At 42.5% G+C, this 23056-nt stretch overlaps 1 protein-coding gene across 8 annotated transcripts in view; it reads left to right on the top strand.

The window, feature by feature from the left end:
• The first annotated feature begins 6663 nt into the window (after window positions 1-6663).
• celf2 (cugbp, Elav-like family member 2) overlaps window positions 6664-23056 on the top strand; it is a 239346-nt gene continuing 222953 nt past the window's right edge. For all 8 annotated transcript variants that reach the window (XM_085375374.1, XM_085375363.1, XM_085375361.1 and 5 more), the window contains exon 1: window positions 6664-6892. In XM_085375374.1, the coding sequence (XP_085231500.1) occupies window positions 6840-6892 (53 nt within the window). In that variant the 5' untranslated portion in view covers window positions 6664-6839. The remainder of the gene's footprint in view (window positions 6893-23056) is intronic.

Raw genomic sequence — 23056 nt, 5'->3', positions numbered from 1 at the left:
AAAGTTAGTAGAGCAAATTTGTTAACAAGCAGTTTTTTCTTTACACATGCAGCAGATAATGAGCAACGTTAGCATACACTTGGAGTCGTGTTTGTGCACATCTGACGTGTGAGTTCAGCATTCACTCTCAGTTTAGCTCTGTACTCTACTCCAACTGTCAGTTGCAGGGCTGGACTGGTAATCTGGCATATCGGGCATTTTCCTGGTGGACCGACACACAATTATTTATTTATTTATTTATTTATTTATTTATTTATTTGTTAAGTGATCACGTTGTGCCACCTGGACCAAATGCCAGGGCTTTGTTCAATTGCATTGCTAAATAGTTACTAAGTTTGCCTGCATTACATTGGTGCTGAGCAGGTAGTGGGAGGTATCATTTGAGAGCTTTTTCAGTTACCAAAAAAACAAACGATCAAACCAACAGCTGCAAGCTTGAAACAAAGCTAGTGAGAAACGTGCGACAGAAGCGACCAGAAGTCGTGAGCTGTAAAATCAAAACAATTAGCAAGCTAATTGTTGAAGTCCTACCAACGACACCTTCAAAATGGACAGAGAAAATGTTGTTTTGGAAAAAAGGAAAACACCATAACTGATGAATAACCAATGCAGTCATGTACAGTTCAAATATTTGCAAAAGTTGTGTCTGCTTCGCACTCATGAATATGGATTGTAGCGCTTCCGGTTACAAATGCTACATCCACTTGAAGATGGAGTAGGCGGTGGTATAAGCCATAGATTTTTGGATCAACAACAACAAAAAAGTTTTATTTTACTTCCTGTTTGTTTAGTTTCACACAGCTTACTTGTTTATATTTAGTAGCAGAGCACGGTTCCTGTTAAAATATCAGAAAGCTCCATTTTTGTAGTCCTTTCGGACAGTTTTGAACAGTTAGTTGCGCAAACACAAAGTGTGCCTCTAACTGAGTTACATTCATTTCAACTCATGCTGACTGCAGTGGAAAAAAAGGTGGTTTGTGGCCATGCGCACAAACAAACGGATTACATGTATCACTACTTCCCAAACACGAGACTGTGCTGGAATAACACATATGGTGCACGGGAAGCTTAAAAAATAAATAAATAAAAGTCCCGGTGAGTGTGTGTGTAAAGTGCAGCATTTAAATGGAGATTAGTTGAGATGATGTTAGAGATAGAAAGGGTCCAGATGGAAGAAAAGGAGCCAGTCTGTTTGTTCTGCATCTATGCTCGCTATCCTGTATGTAAACACAGCACACGTAGGCCTACTGCAATTTAGAACACTGATTGCAGCGTGGGACAAACAAACAAACAGGCTCACTGGGCCGTTCTCCTGGGCGTGTGTGTGCCACTTTGCGTCCCCCGATTTAAATCTCATTTGCCTTCTCCTGGTTTCTCTGAACGCCGTGGCTGATGCGGAGCCGAGCAGCCAAGCGCTCCACTCATTGTTTGAAGGGGGGGTGGGGGGTTCTCATAAACGAAGCATTTTTCAGACAATGAGCACGTGGGCGTATGGCTTTAGGCATATTTGACAGGATCAAATGACTTACACAGAAAAGAAAATTCTGTCGTTTATGAAATAATCCCCCCATACTTATTTCATCCACATCCTCTCTGCTGCTTATTTTTTCTCTCTTCTCCTCGCATTTTTTTTTTAAGTGGATTGAGGTAAAATGTGAATCTGTATTCAGTGGGTGGCTTTAAGATACACTCACTTTGTTTCGATTTGGAATGCACATCACATATGAATGATGACATAAACCCCAAGGCTTGTCCAAAAATCTGCCCGTTTTATTGTTGTTGTTCTTTTGTTGAATAAAGAAGCTCAGTGAAATACAATGTGTTTATCACGCTGATATTGTTTTGGCTCCGTCTGCGAACATGTGGTTTTGTAGTATTGGAAACATGTGTGTAAATACCTGACTGTGCGTGTGTGCCAGTAAGAGTCCGCAGGTTTGGTTTTTTCTCTATCGCTTTCTAAATAATGGGATCAGTGAGTTCAAACGGGCGGTGACAGTGCGGGTGTCTTTTCACACGCAGGCAGCTGACTGTAATCATTTGCATACCTTGTTCACAGAGCTGCGGTACATGAGTGTGAATTCTGGTTTGTGCTGTGCTGCTGCACCTTTCTCACACTTTCCTGACTCACCTGTTTTGCCGTGGTGAGGAGGCTGTTATGATATTTAAAAAAAGAACACGTCTACAGGATGTGTGTGCTTGCAGCCCAGTACATCCGAGAGCTTCACTGTTAGAGTGCCTACTACTGGTGATAGTAATTATGATGAGAGCAAAGGATAAGTTATGTGACCCGGGGTCCTTTTCATTATGCTGACATGTCTCATAGCTTCCCTCCGTTGCTAGCTCCTGCCAGTAAGGATGTGAGAGACAGATGTAAGCCTCAGCCTAATGATAAATGCTTACCTCCTTAAGCAGCGTCAGTTACTTATCATATGCTGCGCAGATGTATCACCTTTAAAACCGACTGCTACAAATGTCAGAAGAACATCTTCTGTTACAGGCCTACAAACTACATGAAGCTTTCGTTCGTTTTAATTTAAAAATTCAAATCGATTCTTCTTCTTATCCTTAGCATCCTCTTTTGCCACACCAATCCTCTGCATATCCTTCGTCACTACATCCATGAATCTTCTCCGTGGTCTCCCTCTTTTCCTCCCAACTGGCAGCTCCATCTTCAACATCCCTTGTCCAGCATATCCACGCTCCGTCTTCTGTGATTGTCCAAACCATCTCAGCCACGCCTTTGTCCCTAAAACCCTGAGCCTGAGCTGTCCCTATGATGTACTCATTTCTAATCCCATCCTGCTCACTCCCAGTAAAAACCATAACATCTTCAGCTCCAGCTCAGCCTCCAGCAGGTCTCACTACCATCTTGTAAACCTTCCCTTTCACTGTTGCTGCTATCCTGTGACAGCAAATCCTGCAATTTGCTGTCACAAATTAAAAAGTGTATTATATGACGCTAGCAGGCATACAGTAGCATAATGAAAAGGTTTCCATAGTCACAGAGTCTACATAGAGTGGAGGGTAGATGTTACTTTTATTATCAGAATGAAGGTTCTCTGTTTAACCCCAAACTGTGATCTTTTCCAGCCCAGGTACATTGGCCTACACCTGAGAGAATACAGGAAAACTCGGGCATACCGGTCTTTAGTTATAGCATAAGGACTAAAGAGGAATTAGTTTTATGCAACTTTGGTTCGAGCAGGACACTCACATTTTAATTGATTACTTCTTTGCCACTCTCCACATCGTTAATATTCATAGATTGGGGAGTAATGAGTGAAAAACCCCAAGTAAGCGAGAATAAGAATCAGCACCTACATGTGTGAGGCCATGGTCCTCTGCCGGAAAAGGGTGGCATGCCCACTCCGGGTCAGGGACGAGTCACTGCCCAAGTGGAGGAGTTTAAGTATCTCAGGGTGTTGTTCATAAGTGCGGGGAGAGAGGAGTGAGAGATCAAAAGGGGGATTGGTGCTGCGGCACCAGTGATGGTGATGCTGTACCAGTCAATTGTGGTAAAGAGAGAGCTGAACGTAAAAGCAAACCTCCCGATTTACCAGTCAGTCTATGACCTTATCCTCATGCACGGTCATGAGCTCTGGGTGGTGCCTTGGCCACAGAGAGAGGGTGGGGAGCTCAGCTATCTGGGAAGAGCTCAGAGTAGAGCCGCTACTCCTCCACATTGAAAGGAGTCAGTTGAGGTGGTGCGAGTGTCTGACAAGAATGGCTCCTGGGCACCTCCTGGGTGAGGTGTTCTGGGAATGTCCCACCGGGAGGAGGCCCCGGGTCAGGCCCAGGACATGCTGGAGAGATTATATCTCTCGGTTGGTTTGGGAACAGCTTGGAAAAGCTGGAGGAGGTGGCGTGGGAGAGGGAGGTCTGGACTTCTCTGGTTAAGCTCTGGCCACAATTAAGCAGAAAAACATGGATGGATAGATGGACCCTCTTTGCAACCAATTTCACCCAGCAACAGGAGCAACAGCTTCAAGTAACCACTTTTCAGCTGGTCAGGGAATACACATTTTTGCCTAGCAACTAAAGGTTGCCAGGGGGTTTCCAATCAGTCTCTGGGCCTAAGTCACCGAGGCCTAAGGCATGTTAATGCAACACAAGTTGTTGACCTGATATAGCTTGCAGGCTTTTCTCAGTTTTTTATCTGAATTTCTTGAAATTAACTAACTTTAATCAAAGTAATTTTGCCGCTTAAACCAGGAGTGCTGGAAGTGACTTTGCTGCGACCCCAATATCAATCTCCCACATTCTTTTTAAGTTGTCATTATTAACCAACAAGATCTCCATGTCCACAAAAAAGACCGGTATTAATGGGAAAATTGTGTTATTGGTGGAGGATTAGTATAATGTCTGCTATGTTTTTCAACAAAATAACAGGAGAGAATCTGGTATTCTAAAAATGTAACTTGTACATTATGGGGCTGATTAGTTTCATTAAACTTAAATCACAGCAGCTGGAAATGATAACCCTCTTTTGACCAAAGTCACCCAGGCAGAACTGAGTTTTTTGAAAGCGAAACATTTCTTTTAATGATCACCAATTCAATTTTTTATAACAGCAATTGTATTTTATCAAAACAAAACTGAAAGGAAATAATGGCTCTCATGGCTCATAATGAAGTTCACAAATCAATCGATTGTATTAGAGTAGTAAACACACAGACATAAGGTGTTTTTTGTTTGTTTGTTTGGGGTTTTTTTAAGCTTTACAAAGAAAGAAAATGTGGAAACTCAAAGTCAAACTTGCATTTTTCTTTTTGGCATTTCAGACTTTGACTTGATAGCAAAAGCTGACAGAGAGAGAGAGAAACAGGAAACTGACGGGCAAAGGAGGAGACTAACGTAAGCCAGAGATTTGCTGCTCAAGGCCTATGCACCCAGACCACTTGGCTATCATGTCATCACCAGAAACGTTTGAAATAAGCTTTAAAGAATTGTAAATTCAATTATTTAAATTCAACAGTCAATGTTATGCAGGCATTGACAACGACACCAACGGCCACTCTGGTAAATATGGTGCTTGCCGACGTGATTTCCATGCAGAAATGGAGAACTATGCTGTGTCTGCTGTGTGCGAGCATCAGTTTCTATATGAGCACGCGACAGAAATAGAGACAGAGGAAGAGGAGCGCGATGCTGTCAGCTCTCGCCATCCTCCTCCTCTCCTTCCTCTGTGAAGCAGATGTCCAATTGAGTCTATTTAAAGCCAGTGCAGTATGGCTGCTGATGCTGAGAGCACCGGGCTGTAGCATTGCATTACTGTTATGTCTTACCTACAATGTACTCGACTCCAACCTTCAATTCCTTGTTTGCTTGCATGTAAATTAGTATTTGTGCTCTGGAAATTACCTCCTAGTTCATTATTACGATGGGAAACCTTACGACCTCAATTTTAGGAACTTGGGGGGTGAAGGGGCTTCAACTTTAGATGATGGATCCCATCTGATTACAGAAGGTTTAAACAGTCTTGTTGGACAACTAAAAGGGTTTTTTAAAAAGCTGATTAAACTGAAAGAAATGTCTCATTCAAAGGTTTTTTTAAACAATCTAAAATTAAATGGTGGCAGTTTCCTGTCAAAGTGACTGTTGTGTGACAAATATCATGAACCTGAAGAAAACAAACAGCTTGTGCAGGAGCTACAGTAGTTTTTGCAGACTTTCAGTCTCACTCTGTTCTGTTGTCCCAGACCATTATCTGAAACACTTCTGTCTCTTCGTCTTCTTCTTTTTTTTGTCCCTTCAGATCTCATCTGTTTTTTTTCTCTCTTCCCCCCAATGAGCAAACAGATAGGAGCCCAGAAGAGGTGGGACTTGGCCATTGCCTTGTCAGTCTTTGCCATAGATGACGCATCTGCTGCCATGTCAAGTGGAGGGGAGGGGTAGCGAAAAAAAGAGAAAAAACAGTTATCAACAGGATGTGGTGGTGTCAGACAGGAAGTCAGTGCTCACAGGAGTGTGCAGAGATCATCGCAGCCATGCTTTGCAGGCTTGTGTCGAATACTTCATTGCAACATTTCACCCAACAATTCTCTATGGATAATGCATCAAACCACACGTTGTTTCTTTATCTCTCTAACATTAAAAATGATCAAGTAAAAATTGGCAAATATAGTTAATTTAATGGCCTTTCTATAATTTCAGGTTTGATAAGTGTCCCGTGCAGTTATAGCAGGAATATCCAGACATGTTAAACTGTGATATGTTATTCTTGCATAAAGTGTTTTCTTTGCTTCTTTCTTTTCTTTTGATGATCTAACTGGTTCTCAGTGAAAACAGCAGGTTATTTCTCTCATATTTGCCTCATAAAAACTCAAGCAAGTAAAATTGAACACGTCGTTCCCATCGATATAAAATCCATCCTCAGAGGTTTAACACCAAAAAGTAGTTTTCAGTGAGAACACTTGACAGTGAAAATGAGGTGTATAAACTCCAGCTTGTCCTTGTGTACTGTTTGAAGATGAAAATGAATAAATGAGTTTCTCAGGTAGGATTTACCCTCCTCTGCTGTACATCTCCAGCATTTCCAGCAGAAGCCCGCCTGTCTGCGAGAGAGGAACCCGAGGAAGCTCGGGAGACGCGTCTGCAGAGCGCAGGCTTTGTACAGGAGGGGGCGGAGAGAGAGAGCGAGAGAGAGAGAGAGAAAGAGAGAGCGAGAACGAGAGAGAGAGCTGTGACAGCGCTCATCACCCACTGAACAACCAGGACGGGTTGCATCCGAGCAATCGCTGTCATTCGCTGACGGAGTTTACAGCCTTAGCGCCGCTTTTTCTTTCGATCTTTTTCAGCCGCACCCCCTCCCTCTCCCGGTGCTGCCCAGCCAGTCGACCATGGTTTCTATAATTTCAGACCTGGACCCTCTGAAAAGCTGGAACGTGTTAAGGTAAGCGCCCGGCCAGTTTCTCCACAGCCTCGACAGTCCGCTAGCAGAGAGGGGAAACGGAGACAGGAGTGCGGTGTGTGTCTTTCTTTGCTTTTCTTTCTTTCTTTTTTTCTGGAGAGAATGAGGGTGGGACGCAGCGCAGGCGGGAGGTCGCCGCCTTCTCACCATGGCAGTGGCGCTGCGGTGCGTAATTACGCACGCTTTGCGCCGTTTGGCTTTAATGTGCCGCGAATACGGAGCTCTTGCCACTTTCTGAGCTCCTCTTCCTCCTCTGCTGCGCTCTGTCATGAGGCTGATGCGTACGAGCTGCCGTGTGTCCACGTACATCTCATTAACCTCCGCTGCTGCCCCGCGCGGCGCTTCATCACCAGCCGTCATCCCCAAACTTTCCTCCATTTCATCCTAGAAGTAAGAATAACACCCATTTATCACCCCTCCCTTGCCCCCGCCCCCCCTTGCTGATGTGGTCCCTCCGAACGCTGAGGAGTCTCGCGCTTTGCCAGAAAAAATAGTATACCCCTCTAGGAATTTATCTTGAAACATTTACTCATGGCTGATTGCCTGCCTGCTCCAGCGCGCTTTAGACAACATTAAATTTTTATCTCTACTGCTGCAAAACATGTTTTCAGCAATACAGCCCGTTTACTTCTTGGCACGGAAGGCGGTCGACGATACACACTTGAGCCTCACGTGAGGTCAAAGGTTAAACTTCTCTTGGCTTCCCTTGCCCTTAAACGCAACCCTCTCTCCCCTTTTCTGTCAAACACCTATTAGGCTCATAGGCAGGACACTAGGCTCTGTCTCGGACCTGCAGATCACACTGAATACATTCACTGTCATTAAGCATCTCAGCAGAAAAAGCCTATGAATTTAAATGCTGAAATTTAAAAGGCCTTGTCCCTGAATATTTCAGCCATTTGATAAATAAGTCATTATTCCCTCGACAGAGTCGGTGGTAGCAGCCGGGACTATCACAGATTCTATTTTAGAGACTAGGAGAGGAGACAGAACCCTCAGGACCCTCAAATTATTCTTTTAATGCTGCCTCTCCTCTCTTTTATCTTTTTTTTATCCCCTCACCCGCACCACCTCTTCCATCCCACCACCATAATCCACAAATCCAAAATAGAAAATGAGCGGAGCAATGTAGAGCAGGCATATTTCGGTGAACTGCTGACGGACTGGGAGGGGGGGGCAAGTGATGTCATTTCCAAACAGGCGGTGATGACCATTCAGGCTGAGAAATAGGGCATGCAGTTGACCTGGCGCACAGACTCATACTTGCTCAGAAATAGCCACAGCAGACACTTTCTCTATGGACACGCTCTTCCTCTCCTTTCAGACTGTTTGCTTAACTGGGACACTTCTCGTGGCAGCATAAAAAAAAAGACGCTTTTAGCTTGTTTTAGCCACCGGCATATTGGCCTCATAGCGGCCATTTTGGCTCAACAGGTGGGAAGCCAAAGGTCAGCGAGAAGGTGAAAGTTTTGGGATTCAACTGGGCGAACTTGTGCACAGTAATCTCTGCACCAGTTTAGTTTAGCTGGCGTTGGATCAGTCGGTATAAGAGAAACAAGGAAAAGGCAGGCAGAGGGAAATGGTGTGAGGAAGGACAGCAAGAAGAGACGGGAGTATTTACCTCCCCTCTGGCTCTTGTCTTCTCTCTTTATTAAACCTTTGTTCTTCCAGATTAGAGGCAAGAGCAGCTGTCCCTCTCTCCAAAGACGATGCATCTTAATAAAGACCAGCTTATCGCCGGGCCCGACGCTCACACTCTCTCGGGGTCACAGTCATACACACACGCACAGTTACATCCGCCAGTCCTTCACGCACGCACACACACACACACACACACACACACACACACACAAACAAGCACTTCTCAATCGTCTACCATAATGAAGCACCTCGGCAGCGTTCTCGCCGCTGTTTTCTCCCTAATGAGACTCACCTCCGTCACGCTCAGACACGCACGCTTCATACCGTAACCACAGCAGTGTGAAGACGGCACGTGTGTGTTTTGCTTCAAACAAAGGGAAGTGATAAGGAGCGCTTACTTGGATATCATTTCCTAAAAATTTAGCACAAGGCTAAAACCCCAATTTCTGTCTGAGTGACGACTGAGCGATCCTCGGTTAATATTTAAGAAGCCAAATAACAAAAACCAAAACAATAAATGTCGTTTCAAAGATTTTGTTACAGCAAACTAGCCAAACACATGAGAAAGATCTCACTGCTGAAACACAATTAGGCAGCATCATATGCATATTAGCAGAATTGGCTGATTAATGCGGCTGCTGCCGAGTCTGATTTTAGTTTAAATGCAATATGAAGTTAATGCAAGTGACAAATGTGTGTTCACGCGTGCGATCATCAGCAGGGCGTGTCTGCTCCTCTGAATTCAGTCACACAGTTCTGTTCCTGCTCGAGAATCACGGATGGAGGTTGGAAAATCAGCCCGTGCCTCTCACAGTGCACGTCACATATCTGAAGTGTAGTTGAGTTATTCCATAATGAGAAACAGCATGCATATTAATTCCATCTGATTGCATCCAGCTACCACACACACACACACGCACACGCATGTCAAAGACGAGGTGTGCTCTGTATTCAATTAGGGAGGGGAAAGTGGGAGCTCAGGTTTTTATTCTATTACCACGCGGATGAAAAATTGCCGCATATTCAGAGACGGGAAGTTAAAGATAAATCAGCCAAACTAGGGGTTAAGTTGCAAAGCGAGCATGTGTATTCAGCACAAATATGAAAACGAGGCTTCATGTTAAAGCCTCAAACCGAAAATAAACCCAGAAAACTCCACCATCATTCCTTCACTGCTCCGTCTCATCGGGGACCTTTTTCATCCACTCATTTAAATCCATATGCAGGTCCCGCAGTCCGAGTGCGCTCCGAGGGAGGCTGGAAGGCGAGAGTACGGGAGGTTGACAGAGAAAGGGGGCTTGACCTTTGACCCCGCAGTGTTGGTTTTAATTAATCCACTTAAAGAGTTTGTCCGCTTGCATTATGTGTCGCTTTATATCCCGCCAGACTGCGAGGAGAGGCGCAAATCCATCCGCCTAATTACCAAGACCACTGCTTGAATCTTTAAATCCCCTCTGATAGTGTGTGTGACTGCGGCATGAGAGAGTGTGTATTGCTGCTTTATCTGGACGTTGGACCTTTCCTACGTTCAGGATTACACTGGTTTTAACTGAAGGGTTAGAGCGAAAACCGTTTTTTCTGGGGAAAGGCGCCCCCTGATATTTCCAGCAGCAGATAGGACGTATCTTTATCTTTTAAATTCAAGCAAGTTTTCCAGCGTTTACCTCAGAATTTCATCCTTTTTTGTGGTGGAGAAAAGCTTGTCACGGGACACCGAAGTCATTATGCTCATTGAGGCAGGCATCACTTCATCGTGAGAGTCATACACAGCTAATTTGCTGATGTTGGAATCTGAATCAAAATACAAAATCGGGCTGAACTCCTTCCAGCCATCTCCCTCCCTATCTTTCCATCGCTGCGTTTGTTGGCTTATTTAATCGTCTTTGAAATTTTTCCATTGAGACGAGGGAAGCTTCTGCTCCGATTTGCTCCCCAAACCCCAGTGTTTACGGTTGCATTTGATGCATGTTGAATAATGACACGGATTCGCTCATGTGGAATCCTAACAAGCTGTCTTCCAGGCGTTCGCCTCGGCTTCTGACAAAGATCAGCTCAGAGGAAAGACCTCGAAAGGTTCCGGCGAGCACTGCAGCTCCTCAGGTGGCGCTGAGGCTTGTTCGATTTGAAGGAGGGATGGAAGTCAGATGCGGGACGAGTGATATTAATGAGAGAGGGCAAATTTAAAAAAAAGAAAAAAAAAGTTTAGTCACCATTTGTTTAAAATGCACCGTGTGTTTGCTCATTAAATACTGCTGTCTAGACTTTTTTCTAATTCGTGTGTGTGCGCGTGCCTAACGATGCACTCCAACCATCACACTGATACAAGGAAAAGTGACAAGTTTAAATGAAAGTGATGGCAGCAGACGGGAGGGTCGGTGGGATGCGGGGCAGACTCAGAATCCACTCTCTGTGTCTCACAGCTGTCTGTCAAGCCTTTGTAGCGGAGAAGAACAATACAGCACTCAGCGTCTGAGTGACGGAGGCGTACGGGGCGGGCTGAAGGAGAATGAAAGGGAGGGCTGAGTTTCTCCGAACCAGCCCCTGGAATCAGCAAGAGATAATTATATAGCTGAGCAAAAAGAGTGCGTCACAAAACACAAAAGAGACAGAGGGAAGATGACAGAGGGAGAGAAGAGGACTAGAAAAGCTACAGAGGAGCAGGAGAGACTAGGAATTAGGAAAGAGAGGAGGGAATAACAATGGAACGAGGAGGCAAGACTCCTCCAGGGCAGGTGTTTGTTATGGAGAAGACTGCATTTTATAAAGAGTGTTCTCACTGAAAACTACTTTTTTGGTGTTAAATTCTTTTCCATCTCTGATATGAAGGGATATTTTAAACATACAGCTTTTCACAATATGGGATTTGCATTAGCGCAGATCTCACTGCTCCTTAAGTATAATATATTAAGATACTGTGCTACCCATCAGTGATAAATACTGTTTTTCTCTATTTAGAATTTATTTGACAGCGATAGTTTAATTGATTTGCAGAGAGTATTATATTACAAATTCTATAGATTTAGCTGTTAGTTATACTAGAAGTAATAATAGATCTCTTTAGGTTCGGCAGTAAAATCCTGAAATGTTAAGAGGATAAATGTGTGCGAATGTGAAGTTTCAGCGCATTTGTTGTTAAAGTACAGTTTCTGTGTATGAGTATCAGAGGAGACGGAGGGATAAAATGCACAAATTGTACAATGTGCTGCATATCAAAGTGTTCGGGAGTCGTTCCCGCGCCTCCTCCTGCCATCAAAGTCAAAAACCTGAGCACTTTTTTTTGGCCTTTTAGAAGTTTATATTTCAGTTGCAACCCTGCATCATTTGCAGCCTTTTGAACAGCGTGCTCACAGGCTACAGTGTGTGTGTGTGTGTGTGTGTGTGTGTGTGTGTGTGTGTGTGTGTGTGTGTGTGTGTGTGTGTTTGCACGGACTCTCTGTTCCCGTCCTGTCCTTTGCAGTTGTCGGCTTCAGCATTCGTTTTGTTTGATTTCTTCCAAAAGTAAGATTACCTACCGCAGGCTTACACACACACACACACACACACACACACACACACACACACACACACACACACACACACACACAGAGGACATTGTCTGTCTCTTTAATGTTATTTTTGACTAAAACAAGTGTTGTTGCCTGTCACGGCATATGCAGTAGCTGCTTCTTTTTCTTTTTTCCCCCCTGCAACAAAGATCAGCTTAGTCAACAGCAGCCGCAGGGATTTAAAACGCAACTGTAACACACACCTCACATGACTGTGTGTGTTTGTACTTGTGTTACTCATGTTGTGGGGACACGCATTTTTAGCACAGTCGCACAACTGCTTAAATTTTAGGGTGAAGCCTTGGCAAAGAGGAGGCTTGGGTTTTGTCAGGAAGAAGTTAGGCCTGAGGATAAATTGATTTAAATCAATGTCATGTTCTCCTGAGTGTGTGTGTGTGTGTGTGTGTGTGTGTGTGTGTGTGTGTGTGTGTGTGTGTGTGTGTGTGTGTGTGTGTTCATAAAGTCACCATATAATCACTGAGTATGAGGTAACGTGCATGTGTAAATCAAAAATGTCGAACAAATTCAAAGCCGTTTATTTTCTTCCTTCCTGTTTTTTCCTTTTGCTGTTGTTTTTCTTTCTTTTGTTCTTCATTTCTGTCCGTTTCTTTTTCTTAGTTTTTTGTCTGTCCACCGTTTTTCTTTTTCGTTTTTACTTTTTTTTTTCTTTTTAAAAGATAAATTTCCATGTTTTTTTAAGTCCATATATGTTTATATCTTTAACTGCTCTTTGCCTCGGACATGCACGCGCGCACACACACACACACACACTTAACACCACTGGCCCTAAGTGACAAATCTGTTTAATAATGCACCACCTGGAGCATGGCTTTCTTTCTTCATGTCTTTCTTTCATTCTCTCCTTCTATTGCCAACTCTCTCTCTCTCTCTCTCTCTTGCACACGTACACTAATCATTCCCTCTGGCTGTATTTTACTGCTGTACTTTGTTATAGTCTTATTCTCAAAGGTACTGCTGCCATGTGCACCGTGGCTGGGCCCATAAAGAAGCTTTAAACCAGTATGAGTGTTTCCCCCACTGACATACAACTGTCTTTATTCTGTATGGCTTAAGAGACACAGGAAGTACAGAGCACACTCCCTCCTCCACCTTTCCTTTTTACATCCTTCCTTTTTTTATTCTCTTTTTAAAAATTTCTCTTCCACCTCCACGGCAGATTTCACCCGCTCTCCCTTTTTTTCTCCCCCCTTCTCCCCCTCATAGTGATACTCTACAAGTACATAACCAGGGGGGAAAGAGGAAGGTGATCAGGGAGTGAAAGGAAAAAGAGAGAAAGACTGGGGGATGGGGGGAGGTGAGGGGGGGGGGGGGGGGGAATAGATCTTGTCTGAATAAATAAACAGCCTTCCCTCGCAACCAAAAAGAAAAGCTAAGCTGGAAGAGGAGAGCGGGAGGGAGGGAGGAAAATAGGGGGAGGAGGGCTGAGAGGTGAGAGTCAGTGAAGGAAAGAAAAACATTGGCACTCTGCCTGGTGGAAATCAGGAAAAAAGGAGATAATCTCTTTGTGTGTGTGACTGATGGATGCTTGAAGCGAAGCAAAGCAAAAGAAAAAGAAAAAGTAAAAAAATAGAGACAACGCATAACCAGAGGCCAAAAACAAACTGACCGAGCATAGTGCGAGTTTGGTTTTGCAGGGGTCACGCCAATAGGTCAGACTGAAACTGTGCAACACCAGAGGCTATCTGTAAAGGAAATCATTATTCGTCTTGTAGATGGATATGTTCTCAATTTACTTTGGCATTTATTTTGAAAAATTAACTTTAAAAGTTAATGATAAACCAATAAACGCAGCAGAATGATTACATATTGGTTTACATGGTGTGTGAAATGCAGTGTACTTTAGTGTTCCCAAAGGGAAGTTTCTATTGCCCCACATTAAAAAACCCCACAAAAAACTGCCTTTTATGAATGAGGTTTAGTATGGAGAAAGGTTAAATTTAAAACATGCTGTATAGCAGCGCAAAAAAAAAAATTGACTGTCAGCAGCTTCATTCCAGAAAATATCCAAACAAGCTTTCAGAAGCCTGCATCGGTCACACTGCAGAGAGAAAATATAGAGAGGATGAGAGGGAGAGCTAATGAATTACGGGTGGCCTATGAATAGAAAAAGAGAGAAAAAGAGAGAGGTCCACGCTCTGTGCTTCTTTTCCTCCTCCTGGGTTATGGAAGTGTCACGCTGCGAGTGTTGCCATGCAGATGGTGACCCTGGAGTGTTGCAAAAGGGGAGGGGGGGGGGGGGGGGGGGGGCAAGAGGAGAATTAAAAACAGAGAAAACTCGAGAGGGGAAAAAAAACGAAATGGAAATGGAGACGGGGGATTGCTTTTGTTTTGTTTTTGTTTTTATTAAATAAAAACCGTCTGAACAGAACAGGAAGTCATTTGATTGACTGCAGAGGTTCGACAGGCATCTTTAATCACAGTCATGATCACTATCAACTGAAACTGTTTAGGTTTACGAAGGCACACCAGCTGCCAAATTTGCCCTTAGATAAGTAGTGCTTTGTTGAATAATCATCGAATCATGATGGAGGCAGAGAAAAACTTGTTTTCCTCTCCTGCTTCCAAACAGGAACCATAGTTGTCATTTAAACCCCCGACACGGGTAGGGTGACACAGGACTTGGTTCTAATAAAGGAGGTAAATCAGAGCAGAGACACGATACTGGGCGTTTACACATTTTATTCGATGTATGCCATTGAACACATCTCATGCACAGGCATACATGCTGTTGCAAAGGGAACAGCACTGCAGGGTGGAGTCCATATAGCAGGAATCTTATATGATGTAACCACCGGGGCTATTTGCTCCATACTCTGGGCAAAAGAAAGAAGCCCTCCATTTAACAGATTCTACTGAACATGTTGAAAACCTGGTTGAATTTTGCATCTTTAACTTCTTAACACCTACCAGGTCACTGGCAACCCATCTAGAGTTATGGGTAGGGACTGGTTCTGGTGAATGGTTCTTCCCTTTTTATAGAATATTTGCCCGTTTTGAAAATCCAAATGAAAACGGTAAATGTAAAAGCAACTTGCCTTTTTAGCATAAAACAAAACCCATCCCTAACCGTAGGCAGGTCAACTATGACCCCATTGATGTCAAGAGCTTAAAGCAGATGGATGTACTAAAATATATTTCTACCTCATGTTTTGTGTTTTAGTGATAACTTTTATTTAAATACTTCCACAAATATTTAAGGCCATTTCAAGGTTTCCAGTTCTATGTCTGCAGGGATCTTCGTTGAATTGCCCAATAAGCTTCACAAACATTCATGTACAACCAACAATTTATGACTGGAATGTCTTTCACCTTTGCCCAGTAGTATTTAGATTCCAATTTTGGGGGCCATTGGAATTCTCGAGACATCCATCCCCTTCTTGCTATCTTAGACTTTAACTGGGATCCCTATTGAGTTACGTCCAAATTATGTTCAGGTCAGGTAAAACCCTTTTCCCAAATGGATAAGCAGAAATTGCTAATTGTTATTATTATAATTATTCTGTCATCAAGTCGTACCTTTTTTCTCCAAGTTCGACTTATCATTGACTCTGTTTTAGAGCGGGTCCCTTGGGAAGACCTCCAGATATTGGGTCCTTAAAGTCTGTGATCCCACGTCAGTGCCTCAGGCTATTTGTTGGGTTCCTAGCACAGTTTCCGAGTAGCTGGGTACGCTTTCCTGCTGCGGGAGGCAACTGCCATTGGGGAATACCACTTGAATACCAGGACCCAAGAAAAATGGTACCTTTTTGTGAAGGAATTAATGTTCTTCACTAGACTTGTCAGACATTTTAACGTTCTGGCTGATTGGTTTATGTTTATGTTAATATAAGAGTTCTTGTTATTGCTGAGATAATTGCAAAGCTCTCATGTCGAATGGTCAAAATGAAGAGAAAATGAAAACAGTGTTATACCTGACTCAGATTAAAATCAAAGTGTTTGCTAGTGTTGTCGTTAATCCCGTTATTTTGCACACAATTTTACAGCATTTTGCCATGCAGCCACAGCAGAATGCTTTTGTGTCATGTGGCACTAAAACACTTACGGTATGTTAGATATGAATTATCTAACTTTAGACAGAAATGCCATTTTTAATTTGGAATATTATTGCAACATATGTCTATTGTGAATTAGGGCAGTGGTTTTAGCATTAAAGCCGCAGAATTTCATGGTGCAGTAAGACTGTTTGGGAGCCCTTTGCTCTGTGGACTTCAAGAATGGAAATTTTAGGCTTTCAAAACTCACTGTTGGAGTTTCAAGAAATTCACAATCATCAAAAGACATTTCTAACTGAAAAAAGGAAGTGGGGGGGGACACACAGCATTCCTATTGCAACATTTTGCATTGTGACAGATTTCTGTTGGAACTGTGCTATTATTGGCTAGCTTATGGGGACATGACATTGTTATCTTTGGCAGTCAGTTGGCTCTGAGGTAACTCATTGATTATTTAATGGGCCTTAACAAGACATTTTTACAACAACTTTAACTTCAGTTCACTGGCTGTATGTAGGGTTTGACAAATATTAGAAACACCTCAAAGCTACAAAGTGCAGCTTTAAAAATAAACCTAACCACACGGCTGAAGCTGAACGTCTCTGTTCTTTTTATGTTGTCCACCCACTGCACTATTCAGTGAAGAATACTGACTCACTTCACTGCAACAAGTTTTAAAGCACTGTGCTGCTGAGCACCAAGCTGCCTTAGTTTTGCTTGACCTGGATGAATTTGGCTCTTGAAGACCAAAAAATTGGACGGAGATGGAAATGTCATGGGGGTGTGAGGGTGGGGGAGCTGATGGTAAAGAGGAGGAGAGATAAAGGAAACGAGACACTGTTACTGCAGCTGCAGAAACTGCGTGTTTTTATTGGAGTGGACTGTTGCCTAATGTTATTCTCACAGTCAGATGACTGAAGAAAGAGCCCCAGAGCCATCCTGGTCATTATATTACACCTCATACTGTGTGCGTCTGTGTGTAGAACAGATATGCATATCAAATAGAAATGTTACCTTTTCCCTTTAGAATTTTTTTTCATTTTATGATATATTGTGTATACATATATTAAATAAAATGTGTTTTGTCATCTAAAAGTCAACCATACAGTATTTTTCTTGTTTTAAACACATATTTATCGCCAGCATATAATCTCTCTGAAAAAATGAGACCTTTCCACATTTACTTAGGCCTCTAACAGCCTGTGGATAGATTAATGTGTGAAGGCGTGGGATGAATCAAGAGTAGTGAACTTTTTTCTTAATTTCGAACACCTTGCCTCACTAACACTCTTGGCTCTGCTGTAGCTACAATGCTGTTAGCTTAAAAATAAGTAAGTCTATTTTTTCCGGCAATAGTAAACTAATAAAGCTGTTTTCTGAATAGAAAATCTTTATAAAAGGAACTTTCACCTCGAGTAGTTAGCTGCTATATCGGACGTCTATCAACTTGTCCATGTTAGCAGGTAGACCACCAGTAAATTGCTTGGCTATAATTATGAGCATTTAGCTAATGTTAGCTCGGCTGTTAACAAGGATAAATTGCTCCTAATGTAGTAAAATATAATATAGTACATGGACATCGTTAGGTCCCAAAAGTGAGGGCAAAACCTGTAGTTAAAAAGGGCCTAAGAAGTCTATGAGTAGAGGTCATGAAGGTTTCTAACTTGACCTCTGTAAACACTTTGCTAATATGTCTGCAGACGCAGTTTGGTAAATCTCGTTTATTCTGTGTTTATAAAAGGAAGCTTATATGTGGTATGCTCAATAGCTAATGATTTATCTTATCTTACAAAATTTGTACATTTAGCTAATGAGGAAACAGTAACATTTTGTTTTTTGAAACCAAGTGATCTGTGAGAGCACTAATCACAAGACTTCAAAATAGGACCTGTGGATGATGATTATGAGCCAAATACTACTTTTAAGTAGAGAAAGTCAGTTCACTGAATGATTGTAATTATAACCAATAGTTGATAAAGCCCAGATATCTAGTTTTAATCAATAAATGTGAGGATTGGGATTGTAAAGGTTCGATTTTTGCCCCAGAACACGTGTACTTCACTTAAATGTTGGTGTCTTTTTTTTGTCTTACAGTATAAAGTGCCTTGAGGCGACTGTTGTTGTGAATTGGCACTATATTTAAAAAAAATTGAATTGAATTGAATATTTATGTCCTCCCAGTGTGATTAATACAGCTACTCATGAAATAATCAAGAGGTGAAAATTCTGCCCTTTCAACCTTCACTATATTTATATATATATATTTTTATCTTCACTTGCTACTTTTTTGTTTTCATCTTTTTCTTTTCAAACCATTGCCACTGTTTTAAACAAAGCATCTTTAGGTCTTTTGTGTGCTTCTGTTTAACATAATCCCGGTGTCTGTTGCCGTGGTTACACTTTCTTAATGTGCCATTGATGTGACTGTATGTATTAAAAGCACCGCTGACTCCTGGCAAAACTTTAAATGTGCCTCTCTACCTCTCCCTTCCTCCCTCTCTCTCCCTCCTCCCGTCTCCCTCTCTCAGCTCTGTGACAGTCATGTTTTCTTTGTGTGTCAAACAGAGAGCACTTGTCTGTGCCACTTTGTTACTGAGAGGATATAACTGATAGCGGGTTATTTTTGGATTGCAAGTGATACGAGCTGATATCTTTTGCCATTGAGGAAGCCTTTGAAAAGCAATGTTGGCATCGTGAATTAGAATTAGAATCAAATCAGGGCGTTATTTAAATGTTAATCAAATCAGCACTGAATATGTAATCAAAAGTAGATTTATTGTTGTAATTCTCCTGCTGCTATTAGTCTTGTCTGTGTCATATCTTGTGGCCATGCACACTGAATGCGAAGGCAATGAGCTCCACCACAGTAACATTATGACAGCATTTCATCTCCTCCCCTCGACACTGTGCTTTGGAAGATGACGGTAATTTGGATGAGATGTTTCAAGGCCCTGGGTTCTTCTCCCCCCTCGCTCGCTGACAGTCCCCAGTGCGCTGCAACATTAAAGCAAGACTGGAGCATGAACGTATGGCCGGCTATTAAATGGCAATCACACACAGAAGAGCTCTTTTATAGACGAACACATTTCTGCTTAATAGCTCTCGGAGCAGAGTCGTCCAAATATGACATTTCAAATGAAAGCCCTCTGAACGCCAGCTTCTATTAAAATCTTTGCTGAAATTTTTCAATTTGTCAGTTTTTATGTGATGTGGGCCAGAATGAAATCTGGATTGCAACCAAAAATTCCCAGTTTAGTTATGCGATCATGGTTTCAGAGGTGTCTGACTCACTCTAATAGTGTCATGCACAGTTAACTTGCTGCTGCTTCACGTTGAGGCCACTCGCGACACCAGCTTAGCCCAGAAGCAGTGATCAAATCTGGGGAACCTTCTGAGCCTCTGAATTCTGAGATTACTGGAACCTCTCGCCCCCTAATGGCTGCTTGAGGGTGAAGTTCATGTCATCAGCGGGCCCTGCACTCGCTCTTGGGAGTCCTGTTCCACCCTGCCCCATTAATTTCAAGTGCTACTCATATCCTTGGCCCCCTTACTTTCCATTTCTCAGCCCCCTCCCTCCTTCCATCATCACCTTGGTGCGCCCAGCCCAATCTCGCTGCTCTCCTGGCTCATTTTGAGCTGTAATTGGACAGGAGTCCCAGGGGATGTTCGTCAGCACGCCCCAGTGCCCTGTGTCCCATCTCCAGAGTAGAAACGCACCCGGCCATGGTCGATAAGCCGTGTTCCCCCCACCATCAGTCCAGCGTTCCCTACTCTGCTAACTTTCAATAGGCAAAATGACTGGGCATCACTTCAAAACAGAGTCCAAAATAGACCCACAGTAGAGCAACAAAACCTAATCTGCCCATTTTTTCTCACCGAAGGAATAATCATACCGCACACACCGCAAAGGCATTTCTGTCGTGTTTAATCCTGTCTGTCTGTAACTGAAACCTTAAAGATTATCCCTTAAAAACAAGTTGGTAAATGTGTAGTGGAAATGTTTCACTGCAAGTGGTTAAAGATGACCTAGTATGCCTTTGAATCCCATACATCTCAGACTAATCCTGTACCAAGTCCCCTCTTGTCCCCTTTAAGCATGTTGTCCTTTCTTTGGCTGCCCCTGTCAAACAGAAGGTTTGTATAGTAGGCGGGCGGGGCTTAGAGGTTTAGATGTTTATGGACGGATCATTTTTCCTTTTAGTTTTCTTTAAGCAAAGACCACTCTTGAATTTTAGCTGAGAAAATTATGACAAAATGTTTTGGCAAATATTTTTAGTATCTGATAATGTGTAAGATGAGATCCTAAAACACCTTATAACGTTCGTTCCTTCATCAGGCGTGAAAATCATTCTGCGGCCTTTCGCACCATACTCGAGCGAACACAGTTGTATATCTTTTGGTGTTGTGTTTGGCTCTGCCCCTGTGCCAGCTTTCCCTCGAGCAGCATTTGTGCTGGTAATCTGTCATATGAGCCCGTCTCATCAGAGGCACAGGAACATTTGGAGCTGCAAACAGAGAGCCTGGATAACACCCTAAAAGCTTCCTCCTTCCCTCTTATTGCCCACAGCTCAATCCCAACTATCTCAAATCTCTCTCCTTATCTCCTCTCCTTTATTGCCAAAGCTTGACGGGCACTTGACAGTTTAGAAAAATACCCCAAATTGGGCCTGACCTGAGTGCTGGTTGGCCACCAGTGTATACCTGCAGCTCCCCCCAGAGGCTGGCTCGCTCAGGTTGAAAAAAAATAATTCAGTGACTGTAATTTCTGAATTTCTTCTTGATGATAAAGTTATTTTCTTTGTCTGTGGCCATCTGTTCATGCTGCAGAGCTCTCAGTCAGTCTCAAAACATCCAGTTTTATGTAATCATTCTCACTGCCTGACCTGTCCTCTCACCAGCTCTCCAACAATTACCGCTGAATGCCTGGTGTGTGTGTGTGTGTGTGTGTGTGTGTGTGTGTGTGTGTGTGTGTGTGTGTGTGTATTTGCCTGTTGCCAAGTAAAAAAGAGAAGAAAGCAAGCAGTGGGAGTGTGTGTTGGGGCTGTATTGGCATTCGCCAACCAGCTGATGAAAGCGGCGGCTCCGTTAATAATTGAAAGAGTACTTAACGACAGGAGCGCTGCCCTCGCAAGACAGCTTTTAATAACCAGGAAGGTTTCATATTTCTGGTTCTCCTCTTTTTCATCTCTGCTTCGTCCCCACCACTGCCGCTACCCCTCACCTCCTGCCTGCTCTTCTTCTTCTTCTTTAGAAGCTTTTTCAGCTCTATTGAGGAGCAAAGGATTGCTGCTGAAGAAGCATCTGTCGGCCTTTTAAAAACATAGCAGAAGAAAAGGTGTATGTGTTTACATGTGTGCATTTACTCAATTAAAGTGGGGAACATTGTGCTGGAATGGATAGTGTGCCGTGCCTATAGACAGGGAAGTCTATTTATTACGTCTCCCACATTATCCCTCTGTCCCTGCTGTCTAGTTGAGAGATATGTATTTGTTTATGGAAGCGCTCCGTCTCTACTCTTAATGTGCTCACCGCTCACCCTCATTAATTCGCTTGATGGTCTTTGATTTGCCGGGCATCACTAAGTCGCATTAAGAAATGTATTTCCCAGCTCTTACTTAACGACGCTTCCAGAACCAACGCAATTAAATGCACATTTAAATGCTTGAGGTTTCCCTCTAAATTCATGAGCAGAGACAGGCGCTTGATTAGCACCCCACAGAAAATTAAGCAGCAAGGGAAAGGTGATGCTGAGGTTTTTGGTAAATGGCACTTTCTTTAGTGTGCTTTCCTTTTGAAAGCATGGCACTCATCCTGTTATAGTAAGCTAATAAAGCATTTCCAATCATGTTTTAATCAGAAAACATAGCGCCAACAGGTGGTGCTAAATATGACTTCTAGTTACTCTTGCTTTGAAAAGAAATCACTTATGCCGTGGCATTTTTGCATATGCTTATTGAACATGGCACACATAAATAATACAAACAGATTTCCCCATGTACCCCAAGTAAAGTCTAGTCATACCACATGCAATAGTAACAATCACGTGTATTTATTTGGAGCTTTTCAGAACAAGCATCAAAGTGATTCCATATACAATTAAAAGATGAGCAACAATTCTGGTAGGTTGTCATACAATTAGCCACTTTTAAGACATGAAGCCAGGTTTAAGGCTCCTTGTTATTTTAAGGAATAACAAGGAGTCACCAGCATAAAGAGTGGATAGCCTACAATCCTTAAAAGTGACAATTAAACTTACAATTCTAATTTAGATTCAGTTTTAAAAACAGTAAATCCTTTCTCTTCTATTTGGTTTGTTGTTTTTGTTGAGCGAGGTAAGAAATTTTTTTTAATAATAATATAAAATAATAGAAATTATCGTGTAAAACACTGAAATTACATATATTACACAAATTACATATATAATATGTGTACTGATTTTAAAATGAACAGCAGCATTACGTTACATGTACGTGGATGATGTTGTTGTTTGTAAATACAATTTACTAAACAGTTTTTACAGCGTTGCTACTTTGGTCTAACTGGAATGTGTTGTCATGCATATGCATAATGATGCTCATAGTGCCTGTAATTGATTACTTTGTCTTATAAAATGAAAATGTAGCTCCCAAAGAACAAAAATATGAGTTAGTGAATTAGTGAACCTAGCAAGTGCTGCTGGCTAGTAAAAATAAAAACATGCTTGAAAAATATCTGAAAACTGAGGTTTTCTTCAACAAAAACACAGATAAGAGGAGACGAGGACGTCCCGAGATGAGTTCTGACCACTGATAATACTATTTTTCTCGATTTAATAGGGAAAGGTGATCCCTTCCACTTATCAGCAATGGTCATGGTGTCAGAGAAGAAATATAAATGTGTATCATCAGCATAGAAATTGTAACTAGCACGGTGGGGTTTTTTAATACCAAGTGGTGGCATAAAGATAG

The sequence above is a fragment of the Diplotaxodon limnothrissa genome, linkage group LG17 (genome assembly GCF_057381915.1).
Source record: "Diplotaxodon limnothrissa isolate DT_005_m linkage group LG17, D_limnothrissa_male_GT1.1, whole genome shotgun sequence".
NCBI lineage: Eukaryota > Metazoa > Chordata > Actinopteri > Cichliformes > Cichlidae > Diplotaxodon > Diplotaxodon limnothrissa.
Note: the sequence above shows the minus strand (reverse complement) of the source record. Positions and strands in the feature narration are given on the sequence as shown.